Source organism: Corapipo altera, unplaced genomic scaffold (genome assembly GCF_003945725.1).
Source record: "Corapipo altera isolate COAL_440 unplaced genomic scaffold, ASM394572v1 2, whole genome shotgun sequence".
Classification (NCBI taxonomy): Eukaryota; Metazoa; Chordata; class Aves; order Passeriformes; family Pipridae; genus Corapipo; species Corapipo altera.
Genome location: NW_020884890.1, coordinates 12,660,692 through 12,679,709, shown reverse-complemented (window position 1 = coordinate 12,679,709; position 19,018 = coordinate 12,660,692). Strand labels below are relative to the sequence as shown.

The 19,018-nt window shown below is 39.4% G+C and overlaps 1 protein-coding gene across 2 annotated transcripts in view; it reads right to left on the bottom strand.

Moving 5' to 3' along the window:
* Nucleotides 1–3,456: 3,456 nt before the first annotated feature.
* ORC3 (origin recognition complex subunit 3) overlaps nucleotides 3,457–19,018 on the bottom strand; it is a 34,173-nt gene continuing 18,611 nt past the window's right edge. The window contains exons 13-20 of one of the 2 annotated variants that reach the window (XM_027644743.1): nucleotides 18,692–18,771; nucleotides 14,483–14,616; nucleotides 12,007–12,092; nucleotides 11,428–11,525; nucleotides 10,401–10,542; nucleotides 6,045–6,161; nucleotides 5,233–5,312; nucleotides 3,457–4,032 (exon numbers count right to left, since the gene is read on the bottom strand). In XM_027644743.1, the coding sequence (XP_027500544.1) occupies nucleotides 3,927–4,032; nucleotides 5,233–5,312; nucleotides 6,045–6,161; nucleotides 10,401–10,542; nucleotides 11,428–11,525; nucleotides 12,007–12,092; nucleotides 14,483–14,616; nucleotides 18,692–18,771 (843 nt within the window). In that variant the 3' untranslated portion in view covers nucleotides 3,457–3,926. The remainder of the gene's footprint in view (nucleotides 4,033–5,232; nucleotides 5,313–6,044; nucleotides 6,162–10,400; nucleotides 10,543–11,427; nucleotides 11,526–12,006; nucleotides 12,093–14,482; nucleotides 14,617–18,691; nucleotides 18,772–19,018) is intronic. The other variant, XM_027644744.1, reaches the window with a different exon arrangement.

Below are 19,018 nucleotides of genomic sequence, written 5' to 3'. Positions count from 1 at the left end.
AATACCATGCCACCATGCATCACAGCTGTGGTATGCCTAATTTGTGCCTGTTTTGAAAACGAGGTTGCATTCTTCAAAAAATTTCGCTTTTTAACCTGCTGCTTGTTCTGTCTTGGACTATAAACTGGCTCCTTTTCCTAATCTCAGCATCAGTATCTGATTTGATGAATTATACATGAAAGGCTTGTTCTAACAAGTGACATATTCTTCAGTAGGAAAATGATTGGCAGCTTGATGACTGTTGAAAAAATTAGGAAAATTGGGGTGCTGTGAGGGAGCAGGCTGGTGCTTGAAAATAAACCTGCCTTGGAGAGCCTTTTCAAAGGCTTTTGATTCAGGTAGAAATTGGTACAATTCAATAACTACTCAGTTCTAGGCACTACCCTTTGTGGTGGCCACATTTAGAATATTTTTGCAATTTCTATGTAACTGTAGTCTAGCCAAAAGCCAGGGAAACTGAGGACAGTCAATTGCAACTTAACAGAGTGCAACCAAAGATCTTGGTTAGCCTGTTTTTGAGGTAGTGATGTGTAAATTTCTTTTTGAGCAGATCTCAGTTATTGTGCACTTAAAAAAGCAGCACGTACATCTTGTGTGTTGACTTTTGTGTCTGGATGTGAGAGCATGTAACCATAAGATGGTTCAGCATTTTTCAAGGTTGCAAAGGAAGGAGTTTTAAGCAATCTTGTGTGCTGATGTTTGAGATTTGCCTATGTACTCTTGAGCAGCACGACCAGTAGCAGGTTGTTAAGAAACTCTGTCTCGTGAAAGTGCACTCTCCATTCCTGAGTTGGGAATCGGAAAGGATTTAAGCTCTCCTATTCCACAGTGGGGAGGAAAAAACTGAGGCTGGTGAAGTATTAAGAGTTTATGCTCATGACATCTGTATTGTAAGTCATTCTCAGTGGTGAAAAATGTGAGAATGAATGGTTTTTACAGGCACCTGGCATATTCTTGTAATTTATTGCTGTTGTTGGCTCCGAGATAAAAGAAAAACTATGAAGTTTATGTTTGAAACCAGTAGTGCAGTAGTGTAGAGGTGTCAAAGAACAGCATCTATAACAGTAGAGAAAGAGTTTGAAAACTTAAAACAAGTGTTAACTTGCATTCAGGTCTGATTTTTGGCAGTAGTTTTATTGCAAGATGTGGCTACCTAAGAATATGATACAGTTAGCAGTTCAGAACCTTTATGCTGTTACAGTTTCAGAGCTACTGCAGACATTGGCACTTTTTTTTTCCTCTTTGTTTTCAGTGAACATTGCAGACAGTGGAGGTTTCGTGGAGTATCTGCAGAATCTGTTTTTACTATGCAGACAGTTGTAGAAACTAACCTTTAATTCTGCACTTGAAATCTCCTGTGTCTGTATTTCAGTGAAGATACATGAGGGTGTCTAAGCTGTTACTGATGTTGGTTTCAGATTTGATGATGCTAAGGTCTTTCCTGGCAGGTAGGACTCTGACTACAAAGTCCTGCATCTAAAGAAAGAGAGGCAAACTAAATTAAATTTATGACCTCTTTTCTTAAGTCTGTGTTTTTAACTGTTCAATCTTCCTACCCTCTTTGCTGAAGAAAATGAAATTACACAGTACTTCCTACATAATTTTATTGAATATACATGTCTTTATACATCTTTATACATCTTTCAGTCTTAAATGCCAAGTACGGAATTAAAGATTTGATCCTGCGAAACCATATGTAGCACAGCAAATGTGACTTTAACCTTAAAAATTTATGTTATTAGTTAAAGGGAAGAAACAGCCAATAACTATTCATTTTACTGTTTTAATGTGATGTTGCCTGCACATTTGGGGATTAAAGGCCACACACTGTTGAGGCTGGCTTCTCTTTATTTCTGAATGTTTTACCCACCAGGGGTGTGAAAGTTAGCTAGTGTGAGGTTAGCAGAGGGGAGGTGGTAGGGGACAGCTGTGCAGCAGAGGTCGTGGCTCCCTGTCCTCTTGCACATCAGAGAGACATTTGGTGCTGCTCTCTTTCATTTGTCGAGTTCCTTTGCAAGATAAATGGGTGAGGTTCAGGACGGGCTGTTCAGTGTTCCCCTCTGCTGAAACAGCTCGCTTTCCTCTCTGCTGCTGGAGAGCCTCACACACAAAGACTGCTACGAAACGGGTCCCTGAGCTTGGTTCTTTGCAGGGAAGAACAGTGGAATTCTTTACCCCTGTGTCTTCGTGGAACTTTCAGAAGTGCTCTACTGAGATGCTAAAAACTCAACACTCTTTGAGTTTTCATAGTTGTTTCCCAGGGTGTATGTTCAGGCAGTATAAAGGCTGATAAACTCAGCCTCCTCCTAACTAACTGGCACCATTTAGAACCAGGCCCTCCCTTAAGCACAGCAGGATGGGTGCTGTGTCTGCAATTAGAGCAACTAGAAAATACTCCTACCCTCTTTGAAGGTATTTAAAACAAGCCTGACCTATCTTATATAGATTCCTGGGGAAACAGCCTGGTAAGTTACTGGTTCTTGTAGTAGGACTTCCCCCCTTCTAGTGAGATCTGGTTTATCTGGTTCAGTCCTCAGAGCTCCAGGCTATCCTTTCCAGTTGTTTTGAGTAGGCTGAAGTGCCAGTGCAACTAAGTGGGAGCATCTGGAGTTTAGTGGTGGCTGAACATGTGCTCAAAGAGCAGCACTTCACTGCCTCAGAAGGAAAGTGAACCCTGTAATCCTCTCTGTCAGCTGAGGATGTCTGGAAGCTTTTTTGAGGTACATACAGTGTTTTACAATAAACTGATTACCACTCAGCTTTGAAGTCTGGGAGGGACAAAGTCTGAACACCTCTCTTAAGTGAGGCCCTCCAAGGTGCTAAGGCTGACCCGAAGTCCCCGCCCATACAAACTGCTGGAATGCGTCTGTCACGGCCCTCTGGAGGGTTTATCAGGGCATGGCAGACACTCTGCTCTGGAGGGCAACACAGCTTTTCCCCTTTGGTTTCCAAGGCTTTTCCCATGGTTGAAAAACACAAGACACTGGCATCAGCATAAAAACATTTGCTCCCCAAACCGAGTCAAGCAAAAAGGTTGGGCTGAGAAGGTTCTTTGAAGATCTGTCACGTGAGCAGTGCTTTTACATGCTCAGCCTATAGTTACTGTCACACAGCTGTTTGCCTGCCTACAGCACAAATCCTTGGCAAGGAGGGAGGTTTACAGTGTGTGCTTTAGGTGTGGATTTTACTGCCTTCCTCTAATGTGCATGAGTGCCATGTTGTCACATAGTCTGTGCTGACGCAAGTTTCCCTGACAGCAAAAGTCAGCTAGTACTGATCAACTTCACTAGAAAAAGGGGATGATTTAAACAGTTCACTTTTGCTCTTCTCAAAGAGCAAAAATTTGTATATTCGTAACTATTCTTGGGGACATAAATATGTCACCTTCTCTTCCGCAAGAAGCATTTTTTAGGGACTTAGGACCGGTTTTGAAGAACATACAACAGAGGCTGAACATGGAAGTTCATTGTTGTTTTTACCATACTTGTTTTATTTATTTTTAAATCAAGTTCAGGGATTTGGAAGGCATTTTATAATAATGACTCAAGTCCTGTCAGCTTATAAGCATGTTAATAATACTGCTTCATCACTTCTGTAGCTTACACAGCCAGTGTTGTCCTTTTGGCTTTCTAGCCTGAGTTATATCAGTGTACTGTTAAATACCACACATCAAAGAAGATTGAAACTGGCACAACAATACAGTATTTGGAACATGGGCATTAATAGTGCAGTACATTGCACAGGAAGGATAAGCATTAAAAACCAACATCGCTATTCAAGCCTGCCCAGGCACTGGGAATGTATCTCACAACATTCAGCCACTATTGACTTTGACTCAGTAGCAAAGTTAGCGAGGACTGGTTCAGTGAGAACACAGCCATTGCAGTGTTTGGAAAGAACAGGTTTATTAGCACCTTGGTGGCACGTTAACAGCCTCCCCATGTCAGCCTTGCCACATGGTCAGTTTTCTGCTTGCTGGGCTTTATGAAGCCCAAGAGTTCCAGCTCAGAAACAGCTCGAATAAAGCGAGCGCTGGACATTTCAGTAAAGGAAACCAAGCACACTTTTTATGACACATTGATGGAGTTCTCTCTAGGAGGGGAAGATTTCTAAGTCACGGCAAGCACAGACGGCTTGCACAACATGTTGCACAATAACGTTGTTGGAAATAAGGGCAGAGCATGATTTGCCTACAGAAGCACAAATCTTCAATCTAATCAGTACTTCTGCTACATGCATACAATGTGGCAACAAAGGAAGAGTTCCTTTCCCCACTGCTAAGAGAAGCTTAAAGCCTACAAAGATACTAATTTTGTGGTGTCTCAGAAGAATTTATACTTTGTGCCTCTTGACAAAAAAAAGGAAAGATAGATAATTATAGAGACTTTTTTGAGATTTCATAAAACAGCACCACCTTCTCCTTACTTTCTATTCACTATATCTTTCTTGCTGCATTCCTGACATACAGCTTTTATTCCTGAGTTAGAGAATTCAGTTTACTGTGAGTGTTAATTACCAGTGGAGCTTGTAAAAAACGGAAAGGCCTTATACTAAAGAAAAGCAAAGTATAGTATTAGAGCACATAAATATATGTGCTCTAAGCTTCCTTTTGTACAACTATTCATCTCTACTCTGTGGCAGCACTACTGCTGTAGCCATGGGTTTTGGTTCTAATGCTCATCCATTAAATATTTTTCATTCCTCAGTTCAGGATCAGAGTTGATTAGTTTCCACAAAACCTTCATTCTGCTGCTTACTTTGTCCTAAGGTACTGGAACTCGGCTTCTACTGAGACACCACATTTGTAAGTGACTCCTCTGCTAGTGCTTTCATCTTCCTCATAATGGACTACTTGTTTCTATTTCTCCATCTGCTCTCTAGGTCACAGCCCTCCTACCATCTGTTCCCCAGTAATGCCTTACCCCTATACAGCAGCTATACAAACTCTGAGATGATTTAACCAAACAGTTTCAACTTGTTTTATGGACTTTTGGTTCTGTTTCAGACCCAAACAATTCCTATGGACAAAAGCTGCTCTCCTGCCTCACCACTCCCATCCCAACTGTTTCAGCAGATCTGTTTCTTTGACATTTTCAGTTCATTATGGCTGTTTAAAGTAGTATTTTTTCTGAAATTAGTTATCAGTGCACGTGAACCTGTATTTTAAAAACATTGGTTCATAAATCCTTTAAGCATTTAAATGTCAAGGCTGAGAGAAATGAGAAAGGATACTGGATAATATCATCCATCTGGTCTGAGGAAGCTGTATCTGCATTTGGTTCCTCACCTGCCATCACCACAGTTGAGAAAGCCTAGAAAGAGAAAAGCAGCACAGATATAATACAGTTCACAGACAGAGCTGCATATAAAATAGTGAGCTCTGAGCCAATGGCTATCACTCAGGAGGACTGAGATCTTGGAGTGATAGCTCTATGTCAATTCAGCAACAATCAAAAGAGCAAGCAATACAGAATGCAAGACATCACCCAGTGAACTCATGTGCCTCCAATTTTAAATCTCAACAGTTCTGGGTACTGACCCATTCTCAAAGAAACCACAGAACTGAAAAATATTTTCAAAGTGAGACTGCTTAAACATTCTGAGGAAATGAGAAAGGTAAAGCTGGCTGTAAAGAAATCTATAAACTGAGGGACAGCAGGAGTCTGAGTAGGAAAATACAGTATACAAACAAGGCAGCAGCAAACAACATAGAACAAGCAAAAGGAGTATCCTCTAAACTGCAGGTAGTTAAGCTAAACAGTTTCTTGCCAGGGGATGCTGTGAAGCACAAAATGTGACCTGTGCCAAACATAAAATACAAGCAGAAGCAAAATATTTTCATCACAGAGTAACAGTGCTGGAAATAAATGATTCACAGTAGAGGAAGACTGATTTGAATTACTGTGTGTTCTTGTGGTCTTGTGGACCAAGGTATGCCAAGGATCTAAGCTGTCAACAGGGGCACTAAAGAAAAGCAGACATGCAGAAAAAGATAAATCAGAATACTGAAAGCAGGTAAAGGTAGTATTTGCATCATCACATACCTCTAACCAGTCAACAAGATTGATTAATCTGCCACACTCCAAATGAAGCTTATACACTATGCAAATGTCAGGGGCTTTATTAGAAATGCTTCCTCCATCACACTTCAAAGCTTGATTCTGATGAAAAAAAATTGAAGGCAGTAATTTTGATGGGTTTTTAATCATGAACAATTTTAAGGGCTAGTTATAACTATTTCAGGAAATTCAGAGGGCAGGTATTCTAACCAAATGTTTACTGTTTGTGTGTAATGGCAAGCTGATAGCACAAAGAAGAAAAAACCCCCCCAAACAAGCAGGAAAATAAGAAAACATACCACAAAAAAAAAGGCAAACAAAATGCCACCCAGCTACTTCACTCCTGGTGTTCCTTCTATGAATTGGTACACTTATACCATCTCTACTATTAAGAATGGTTATCTGACTAGACTTTTACCCAATTCTTTTGCTAGTGCTATTTACATATGAAATACTCTGTTTTATGGACTCAGGAAAAGAAACAAGTCATGATTTGCCTATGTAGAAAATAGAAAAGTATCCCTTCCCCCTACACCCTCAAAAGGAAGAGGAAGACTTAGTATAGATCTGTCAGATGTACTAAAAACCATAACTGCTTCTCTCTTATCAGATTTTTATGTTTGAAATATAACCATTATTCATCTCTGGCTTGAAACTCAGCACCTATAAAAGCAAAAGTCTGATTTCTCATGAAGTATTCTATATTTCAGGAAATTCGTAGAATCACTAAGGTTGGAAAAGCCCTCTAAAATCATCAAGTCCAGCTGTTAACCAAGCACTGCCACGGCCACTTCTACACCATGTCCTTTAGTGCCACACTAGCTTTCCTTTATCTCTCTCCAGGGATGGTGACTCCACAACTTCCCTGGGCAACATGTTCCAGGGCTTGACAACCCTTCCCAGGAAGACAATTTTCTAAATATCCAATCTAAACCTCCCCTGGTGCAACTTGAGGCCATTTCCTCTCCTCCTATCACTAGCTGCCTGGGAGAAGAGACCGACCCCCACCTGGCTACAACCTCCTTTCAGGTAGTTGTAGAGAGCAATAAGGTCTCCCCTGAACCTCCTTTTCTCCAGACTAAACAACCCCAGCTCCCTCAGCCTCTCCTCAAAGGACTCACTCCCTAGAGCCTTTACCACCTTTGCTGCTCTTATCTGGACCTGCTCCAGCACCTCAATGTTCTTCCTGAATTGAGTGGCCCAGAAATGGACACAGGACTCAAGGTGTGGCCTCACCAGCGCTGACTACAGGGGGCCAATCCCTTCCCTAGTCCTGCTGGCCACACTGTTCCTGATACAGGCCAGGGTGCCATTGGCCTTCCTGGTCACTAAGGCACACTGCTGGCTCATGTTCAGCTGCTGTTGACCTGCACCCCCAGATCCTTTTCTGGCAGCTTTCCAGCCACTCGGATACAGGTCATCAGCACTGAACCATTTACTTGAGAAGTAGAAAAGTCACTTGAGCCAGAGGCAAAATTCCCAGGTACAGCTGCAGAAATTTACAGCATTTCGTTTCAGTTTCATGCACTCTAAGAAGTCAGCCCTCTTAACATGAAAATAACCACTGATCACAGAAATTCAGTTCACAGAAATTTTTTCTAAAACGCTTTTAGATGCTAGTAAAATATACAAGCTACTTTGGAAAGTTATAAACCTCTAGCAATGATACCTTTATAAGTAAATGCTTTCCAAGATAGGAAAGAAGGCTGGGCAAAGAATATAACTTTGCTCAAGAATCTCTAGCTTACTTTTCATAAATCTCAATTCCTGCAATTTTTGAGACTTAGATCCAATTTGGACACTAGCACCTATGAGACATTTCACACTTTCCAGAACACCTAGCAATTTTCAAGTTTATTTACTCTACAAGGAACACAAAAGTTCCAGACATTAGGTAGATGTCTGTCAGTTCAGTCCAAATCGTTTCCAGAAAAATTCAGAGAAACATGGCTAAATCCTCAAAATGCGACAGGGCAGACATTAGTTTACCAGACTGTTATTCAGGAACGTATCAGAACAGTTTCAAATATTCCTGCATTACTAACCAGCACACATGAGGTTATACCTTCTGACTGATCTAGATCTAGTGGTTCATCACTGCCCAGAAGGGTAACCCTATATCCTTCTCTTTTCCCCTCTCCTACTGCACCTGACTCTATGGCTTCCTACTACTCAGCCATGTGCCAGCCTGGCATTGCTGGACATTTTGCATTGATTTTCTAGTTTTAAGGTCAGGACAGTTATCACAACCAAGAGAGGATGCAACTTCCTGAGCAACTGTACTCTCCTGAGCAGGTTTATCTGTAGAAATTAGTCCCTAGCTGGACCACATACAAGTGCCAAGAATGATCCAGAAAAGATATTACTGACTGGCACTGCAGGGTCTCTCCCAGCACCTGCCAGATCCCAGCCTTGCCTGTGATAACTAGGCCAAGTCTTTGCAGCACAGCAGGAGGGAGCTGCAGCTGCCCTCAGGGAAACCTCAGCTTCCTGAGGCAGCAGCACACGCAATGTCCTCCAGAGCAAATAACTAGGCTGACATGCAGGAAGCTGCCCTAGAATGAGCAGCCAGTTGTGAAACCATCTGTACAGCACAGAGGTGCTGCTTCTGAAAGAAGGGAATGGGAGTGGGAGCAACCCAGAACACTGTTGAGGAGTGCTCTTGCCTGACCTTGTCCCTATAAGCTGGAGAGAGGACCGACCCCTACGTTGCTCTGGAATCAATATTGTTATCGCAAGGACCAAATCAAATCCTCTTTCCCTGATAAGGAAGCTGGTACCCCAAGTTACAACTTACTGAATTTTCAAGGGATCAGTGAAAACAGAATTACACTGGTTTTGGTGCAGGTTTTTTGGGTTCTTTTTTTTTTTCTTTTTTTTGTTCTCCATGATAAATATTTTGCTAAATAAATAACTGGACTGGATTCCTGTAAGCAATGCATTACATATTAATCACTCACTGGTACTCCACTGAGGCCCTTTTCTGTCCTAGCCTTCTTGAAAGGACAGCTCTAGAGAACTTTGCTCTGGTCATGGCACAGGAACACACAAGCCATGCAGAAGTCATAGACACAATTAAGAAAATATTTGACTCACATGGATTAAAATGCTAGGCAAGGTACTCAGCCAATACTGCTGCTGTTAGAAACCACGCCAAACCTTCACAATCTTCTCAGAAAACATTGTAAATATGTTAAAACATGTCAAAGAACAAAGTACAGGATTGACAGAGGGATTTAAATCCTGTCAACTCATCAAAGAGGATACTTATTAAACATATCAGCAGTTAGATTTTGCTAGCTGTCCTATATTTTTACAGGTTTTCTAATAATATAAATTACTGAAGTCCATATTAGGTTTCTTTAATGGTAGCTCACTGTTTTCACAAATAGGCTCTGTAAGTGGTTTTAGAAGTAACTCTGTCACACAGTAAAACCAACAACCCTCATTCAAATCAAGGCACAGAGCCAACAAACCCAATACAAATCGGGTTGTAGATTTCAAAGACTGATCTCTATCGAGTATGATTCCTGATAAGTGTTGGCTTTGACTAAAGTAACATGTAATTACTCAGATACAGCTACAACCAACGTTTTTTTTTCAAAACTATAATCGTGTTTTTAAGCAAATGTTAGGGCATAAGGACAACTTCCAAGTAGCATCTGTAATCAAGCAGCGAAAGCAATATATGTTCACTCCTTTTCCAAATCCTGCTCTATTTCTTTCTTTTGGTCATCCTGTGAGTTTGACTTATGAAAGAACTGGAAAATGGGCTTCTTTTCTCCTCTAGAAAAGGGCAGGATCAGCTGATAAAATCAAGGACAATCCTTTTCCTGGACTCAGAAAACAAAGGATATCAATACACAACAATATCCTGTATTTCAGCTGTTTTCATGTTATCGCTCCACCTGAACAGCCTTCATCTTACAGCTAATCTACACGGTGAGGACTAAGCACCAGCTCTATAAAGAAAGTCTTTGGAAAGAGTAACAGACATTGTATTTTATCCCATGGACAGTCATCCCATTTGTAGTGGAGGACAAAATTACTTTTCTGCTACCTCTACAGGAGAAAGAAAAATATTCTGACTAGACCACACTCCAGAAAATGGATTCCTCATATAGAACTCTTTCCAGAATTACCTTTTCTATTTCAGCCAGACAGATTCCCTAACTCTTTGAACAAAGTCCCTAGTTGCTTATCAATACTTGCTAGTTCTCTGCAAAACAGCTGAATGTGTGCCAAGCTTCATGAAACAGCAAAACTAATCCTTGCACACCATCTTCACACGCAGCCTTCAGAAACTACTCCAGCACCACGAACAACTCACTTGTTTCTTACCTTCAGGTACCAGTGAGGGTTATTTAAAGCTGTATGAAGTGCAGTTCTCGGGGCAGCATTCAAGTGTGCACGGAGAACAGCAGCTGTGTTGAAATACAGTATCTCATGCAGAGTCCTGCGGTCCGCAGGAACCAGGTATTTTCTGAAAAAGCATGGGGTATGGGGAAAGTGGGGGAGACACAAGTTTCAGCTTAAGGGAAATAACAGAAGTCTGCTGCAGTCAGAGACTACAAGAATGTATGTTTCCCAACCAGTGCAGACAAATCTCTGAAAAAACAATGTGAACAGCGCTGAAAAAAAACTTGTAAGCAGAGAAGTCTGTTTTTATCAACTCTACATCTAATGGATTTAGCGTAGAACTCTAGCTGGGCCACTGACAAATTCAAAAATAAGGGCAGCAGCTAAAATGCTAACACCCATCATGTACTCCATAGATTTTGCCTATCCGTCCTGAGGCCTCATGATGAGTCTCTGCTCATCTTTGTCTTCATATCTGAAGCTTTTTTCTTGGTACAGTCATACTTTTTAGCTTCTCTGCCTCCCTCCCTACCCAAGGCTGTAATTAAGTGCCTTCATCTCTTCCCCCACCACAAGCCTTTCACATTTTCCACTACAGAGCTGCCTCCAAAACTGTATCTGCTATGGCTTGCTCACAAAAACAGTTCCCAAAATGAACAGTATATCACACTTGACATCTGTACAGTTTCATAAGTAGAACAGATCAGCAAAGATTAGGGTAAAAACTCTTGACTTTTTTCTGCTATGTATACCCAGTCCTCCCTCAACTTTTTTTTCTGTAGCCAAAGTAAGTTGGTCAATCCATATACCAATTATTTCAACTAATCTGCGGAAAAGAGGTGGGTTTTTTTAGTTATTGTTTTTAAAGACCTCAAAAAAAGAATAGGAATCAAAAAAAAGTGTTCTGCAGGGACCAAGACACAATTTCAATGAGACTAACATGTTAGTAAAATTCCATTTGCAACTTATGGTGTAAACTAATGCAGGAATATAAAATGGGAAAGCTCACCTTACAAGACTGTCTATATAGTCAACAACTTCAAACCGAAGCATTTCAAACTTTGTCAGTTTCTTAGACCGCCTTGATTCCTTCAACTCCAACAAAGTCTTTAAAAAAAAGTGGTGCATAAAACTACATGGGAGGTAGTTATTCTCTAGAGAACACAATCTATATGTTTAACATGTATAAGTAATTTTTGCTGGCATGTCTTCACTGATGATGTTTGAACGCGTGATTGTGCGGTTATTTTTATTTAGGCCAATGTATTCAATTCTCAAACCCATAGGAGTTTGGGAAATTCAAAGAAACCTGTGTTAGGCAGAATGTTCAAATTAGTAGTTAAATAAAAAGAAAACATCTACTTTGCATTTTAAAATCCTAGTTTATGATAGATATTTTCTACAATTTTCTATGGGTCAGGAGGGCCTGACATACGTAGTTGGCATTTACTCATTCATTTTTAAGATGAGACACTTATACACAACCTTTACGCAGAGCTCCAGCAAGCTGGGAAGAACTAACCATGAACAATTACATCTTAAAAGATTCATTTAAGGAACTAGTCAATAAAGCCTGCACAGGCCTAACCTTCTGAAGATGATAAAGGTCTGTCTTCTTCTGGAGCTCCTTTTGTGATGATATGGACACATCTTGTTCTTGGAAAGCTTCTGCTACTAGAACAAAACTGATGTTTGATATGTGGGGTAAACTTTTCCTGTCTACCTACATAAACCCCCTAACTCAAGCAATCTGACAAGTGTTCAGTTACTTGTTCACACAGACCCAACCACAGGCAGCTTTTGATCTTGCACCTTGTCAAACAAGGAGTCTGCAGTGCAGCTTAACCAACAGTAATTAACTAACCGAAGCAAGTCAGCCCTGAGCAAAGATCCAGAACAAGCCTTGCTCATCATATGAATTCTGTTTATGCTATCCTAGGTCATATTCTGAACATTTTTAAATTGGACAGATGAGTATTAGATACTACTGATGGCTTTAGGAGTATTCAAAATGCCACACACTGTATTTTCTCCCTTCTCATGTGAAGGAAAACACTGAGTGAGAAATGAGTTCTCCCTATGTAACCCAGAACTGCAACCAGAGCAGCAAACCAGAAGTGTGCTAAGGTATTTCATTGCTCAGTTTTATTCTCATCTTAATTTATAACAAAATTTCATTTTCATAGCCATATAGTTTGTTATCAATTGCACCAATTATTAGTAATTTTTATGTGAAAACAAAAAACCAAAAACTCCCAAAGCATCATCAATGCCAGGATGAGCAATAAACAATATCAAACCAAAAGCTAACTAGATTTCTTGCCTTACTTAAGATAGTAGATGGAGGTTCCACCTATAGGTCACAAGTAAAGCTCCATTCAACAGTGACAATCATGATATATTAAAGCTTTTTTGTGACCTACATAGAATGATTTGCTATTTCCTGGGCCCTGTGGACATTTCTATGCGTGTTGAAGATTTCAAAACAGAAAACTTCCTCTCCACTACCACACCAGTTTTTTTTCCCCCCAAATCCTTCAGCTCAAAATAGACTGAACATAAAGATATTTTGCTTCCTCAGGTTTCATGATTTTATGCTTTTCAGTTCATTAGGCAGTCAGGACAACGGACTTTGTTGTTGCTAAAAAAATAGTATTTTGGACTATCCTTTCACTCTAAGTTTTCTGTGGGCAATTTGGGTACATAACATTTTTGGCAGACTTCTGAGAACTCCTGCTAAAGATCAATACAATCACATAAATATATAAAGTGAGAAGTTATCTAACTCAGCAACCTATTAATGTACAGTTTATTTTAACTTCCCCTTCTAATTTTTCCATTACAGCTTAAATCCACTTTGAAAACAAAGATCATTCATGGATTCATTAGACCTTCTCTGCTTTAAAACCATCTTCGAATCCTAAGTGAAAATAAATAGTCTTTTTTGTTTTATAATTCTGCGAGTCCCTGAATTCCCAGAGTTGTTTTTCTTTATTTATTTCCTCAAGGTAAAAATCCAACTACTTAAAACCCTTTTGCTTCAATTCTTTTTTAGCCAAACTAGATGAACCTTTAGGTTTTCCAGCATAGTTCAGATTCTTCAGTGCTGGTACCTTCAGTGACATACACAGCTTTTTCAAAGTGCTGACCTATTTCCTCTACCACAGCTCTGCTATTACTACATCTATTAAAAAACACATGGAACAGGCAAGAGCCAATTCTTCTAAACAACGCTCAGTTAACCCTAAAGCATTGCAAGACTACTTTAATTAATACTGAATTAATTAAATATTAATTAATTAATATTTGGTGGCTTATTGCCTACTTGTCCAAATGCTAGGTAGCGACCACACTGGTAGTGAGCTTAATTAATATGCATAAAACAGACTAAATGATAAACAATTCATCTTTGAAAGGGGAGAACACTGAGGAGTGCTTCTCCATATTTCAGGGGAGGCAACGAAATTCCTTTTCCAGAAGAATGCTGGATTACGTCATACTCCTGTTTCAGAAGGAACATGTCAGCTTCTGAAAGACAGAAGGCTGTTGCTCTGAAATATGTCCTCTACCATGAACAACCAAATATATGAGCTTGACAAGTTACAGCATGTCAACAGAGCCCTGACAACTGGCCCTTGGTGTCCTAGCTCTGAACGTGCAGGTCAAAGAACTTCAAATACATTTGGACTAAATACCACGTCATGAGGAAGTCTGCTGCTATTTATCTTTTAATACAGTTTTTTATTTGTTAAATGTTTTTTGGCAATTGCAACGTATGCTAAAATGCTCAAAATACACGTATGAGACATTTAGCGAGTAATGTTTGCTGATCTGTCCGGTTTCTTATCTTACATCACTCTTCCGTGTCATAAAAAAGCATGAACCCCACAGCAGTAAAGAATATAAACATTTTGTAACTTTGTGCATGTATTTAAAAAACAATCCTGCAAATTTGATGGTTTGATACAGTGACAGGATATCTCAGGGAAAATGAAACCCATGGGTCAGACAACAAAACAGCTTTTATATAATCCACAGTGGAATACATGATGGTACACACCCACCTTCTAGATTCTGAAACTCAGTCAAGAACTTCTTCAACTTCTCTACTGCCTTATCAAACTCTTTTCCAGAAGATGACAGCAAAATTTCCATGCATTGTTGAAGCATGGTTACCAAATCAGACTTATTCAACATCCTAAAAGGCATAATTGTTGGCTGAAGTTAAAATGCAGTGATGAAACAGCTTTCAATGTTCTTAGTTGAAAAAAAGTTAAAAAAAAATTGAAAAACTCCTTTTAGAAGAAAAAAGCTCCAGAATTTCAAGCATTTAGCCTAGCAGTAAAGTCTATTTTTTTCTTGCTGTCATTAACAGAAAGAAACAAACCAATTTTAATTGGTGAAGACGTTCTTCACATTTTCCTGCAGAACAAAAGTTTTTTCTGATACTTTACCTAAAATCACTTGCTGGATACAGGAGTTACAATTTTTGAAACTGTGAGAGACAAAAAACCCTAAAAAGCACCAACCAACCAACCAAAAAAAAAAACCACCTTAAAACCCAAGTATGGTAGGGTTCATAACTCACTCCCAAGAACAGTAAACAAAATAGTAAAAAAAAAATAAAAATCAGTATGTAAACACACATTCACAAAATCCACTACTCTCTGTGATTCAGAATGACTCTCAAATGAAATCAGAATTGCTGGGGGTTTTGTTTGGTTTTGTTTAATTGCTGTAAATCTAACCACCACTAGAATCCCAGAACCATTCAAGTTGGAAGGGACCTCTTGAGATTATCTAGCCCCACCTCCAGCCCTGCATTTACTTACTGTTAAATTACAAATGCCTTTTACAAATGTCACCAATCACTGCTCAATCTCGTAATCTTAATTTAAATAATATCAAAGCAAGTCCTTGCAAATATCCATAAATAAAATCCAGAATTAGTCATTGCATCTGGCCAGTACCATTACACATGCATGTAACTTTTTTCATGTACCATGAGAGGTTCCCATTGCTAAACACTCTGGTTCTGAACAACCATACATTTGTAAAGCCTCTGTTACTAAGAGCCCTTCCCAACCTATTCTTGTGGGTTTGCTTTGCCTTACACAAAACAAAGGTGCTAATACAAAAAACCAATGCTAATCATTTGAGGATTTTAGAAGACACAAAAAGCACAGCTACACATAAAAGAGAGCATGACAAAGAATTAGAGTATGGTGGTCAGTGTGTGAGGCATTGGGTTTCCATATCAGATACCTACTGACTAAGAAATTTAAGGAAGACTTGAGAAGAGGCTGGGGAAGCTCTGTGGATGTCTGGAGGGACAACTGCAGTTTGAGCTCTAGCTTCTAACTGGCTGTTGATGTTAAATGCTTATGAAAGTTAGAATTTGAAACTTCAGTTTATCTGCTTCAGGGTTATGGATTTTTGCAAGTCAGCTATTGCCTTCAGATACACTTGTTTTGTGCAGAAAAGCATCAGGAGTTAGCAACACAAAGGATGGCCTTGACCACACAACAGGCTAGAAAACATTTTTAAACTGTCTTCTATAATATAATGGGTAAACAACATAGCCTTGTTCCAGGACAGACAAAACACTGCAATAATTAAACACTCAAGATGGACAGAGGACAAACAGATCTAGAGATCTGTGAATGAGAAAGAACAAATTTATTTTAGTAATATTATTCAAAACAAAACTGCAAGTTGTAGAAAAACTTATTTACAGCAACAATGGGATTACAGGGCCCAAAGAACAGAAAAGATGGTTATCATGTATGAGCAAACAGTAAAGGATCCTTTTCAACCTTTTACACTTGAGATTACTGCAAGGTATGCCAGTTATCAGAGAGTGGGGTTAAGATTTTAATTTGACTAGGAGTCAGGCTTACAGCAGAAAGCAAGATCTCAGATCATCATAAGGCAGTAAATAAATCTGATTATTCAGAGACAAGTTCTGAAAGAGAAGAAAGTAAGCTAGGATGAAGTCCACAGAAATTCCTTCTGAATGGTGAAGGGGGGAATCAACTGAAGAAATGATAACAGAGATTGGTCAGCACCAAAATGATAGAGTCACAGAAGGGCAGGACTGTGATAAGCAGCATGTGATGAAAAGCCATCACTGATTGGCAGACAAAAAACAGACTACAGTGTCTAGACAAAGGACAATAGGTCAGACTGCAAGTTTTGCCACCTAGAAGCTTGACCAGATGTCCCAGGCAGTTAGGTCCACATAACCAATCAAGTGAGACACTCTCCAGCATCTCTTATCTTCTCTCTCTTCTGACTGGATTAATCCAAAGTGAAATAAAGCTCACACTTTTTTGACTCTAGGCAACTCAAGAAGAATAACTACTGTCTAGACTGCTAAAGTTAAATGACCTGAAACACGATCTTTGGGGATAGCATTTCTAGTAGAAGAGATAAAAGCCTGTCCAAGGAAAGGCTGAAGTAGAGAAACCAACCACAAAAGAAACTCAATTCAACAACTGAAACACCCACATTCAAACATAATTAGTGAAAGGCAAAAGAGATGCTTTGTTAGAAAGTGAGAAATAAGTTGATGCAAAGCTTTTCTATTTTTTACTTTCTAAATACAAGGAAAACAAGATGGATTTCAGAAAAACATTGAGAAGAAGAATATGAGATGGGGAAAGGTGAACGTAAGGACATCAACAGGTGATGTGGCTCCTGGGAAGGCAGAGATATTAAGGAACTTCTAAACCTGAACAAAAGGGGGAAAAAAAAAGACTACAAGTTGAATTGGAAAGATCACATTTTATCATTTTCTTCTAAAAGATGGTAAGCAAGATTCCATGTAGAAAAAACAGAGACAAGAGGAAGTATGTGTAAAATGGAAGGTAGAATTAAAGTTACAAGCTGAAAAAAAAAGTCACAGCTAGAATTCCAAGTATTTGAAGAAATTATGTTGGAGGAGTTTTGTTAGGAAATTAATAGACTTTCTGGTTAAAAACAAAGAATCATAGAATCATTATCAAAGAATCATAGAATCATTATCTATGAAAGGAATTATCACATTCACTGTATTTCTATCAGAAGCTCCCACAGTGGGAGCCAGGACCAAAAGAACAACAGGAGGGAGATGAACAGATAAGAATAAAAGGGGAGCAAGCCAGAATCTGATGGCAGCATCCGCTTTGAGATAGGAGACAGATGAATTCAGAGAGGATGAAAGCAAATTAAACATAGGAGAAGAAAAAGGAGGGGAAAATGGCCAAGTGTTATTAAGAGATTACAGACAGACAATACAGGAAAGCAGAATGACACATTTGTGGGCAAGAGTTGATAGGTGACTGAGTGCTGTCAAGATTCAGGAGAGTCAGAGAAGGAATTAGAGGGACAGACTGGAGAAATGGCAAATCAAGCACGTAATCCTTTCAAAGGGATGAGAGTGAAGAACACAGAGCAGTGGCTATGTGTAAGAACCACTCAGTATGGCAAAGGTACAGTCTGAAGCATATATTTCCTTCCATATATGAGCCCAGAAACTTATTCTTCACCCACCACTGACATGTTTCTTCTATTCAGTTTTACAGTGTAACACATCAAACCTCACCAGCTCAGGGTCTCTAGAAGAGGCAGTTATGGCAGCAGTGTCACATTGGCTCCCGTGCAACACAACCGATGTATTATTTGAATGAATGCAATTATCAGGACACCTGCCACGTGTCTGTTTAAAGCACATTTAAAAGTCTGTAGCTGTAACACTGCAATTGAAACGTTTTCTATTAAGAAAACTGGCAGGCAACACTAGTGGAGGCTCTCCTAAAGTCCTACTCTTACAATAACACAAAAAATTAACCCAGTCCCCATACAAACTATTACACAAAAGAGGAACAGAGGGAAAGCAGTAAAATAAAAAAAGAAAGGTCTCAGCTACTGTTCATTTGGAACAGATTCTAATTTTCACAACAGATTAACATTTAAGCCAACTAACACTAATAATTTGATTGATAATATCTAACACAATCACACTTTAAAAGACAAAACCCAAATCATGTTCTCATTCACACAAAATAATCTCAGTGGTTTCAGCATAATTACTCGGGGTATATGAGATTGAATTTCGCAGAAATCAGTAGAAAACCAAAACGAAAACAGCAGTCATTTATATTTGCAAACAATCCTAAAGCTAGCTGTAAATATGTAATATCCTCAGCTTTAAGTTCCAAAATAACTGATGATTGATACTCTCCATGTGTACAGTGGTATTAAAACACAATGGGGGTGGGGGGGGAAATCACCTTGCTAGCTGAAGAGATGACTCATACTCTTCTGTCTCCCACACTTGGTTTTCCAAACATGCACAGTGCAGCTCCCTGATCTGTTATGCAGAAGGTGAAGAAAGGATAAAATGTTTTACAAAGCAGTGCAGAAATCTTACAACAAGCTGTTCTAAGCAATATGCAATTCTTTTGGAGCTTGTTTCCCAAAGATGCAGAACGACTGCAAAAGAATCGCGAATATCTTCCAGAACTAAGCTTCTAGTGTTGCTGGAGAGTGTGTTGTTCTGCACCAGGTTTCAAACAACTAACATTCAGATGAAGATAACTGCAGTGAACAGAGAAGAA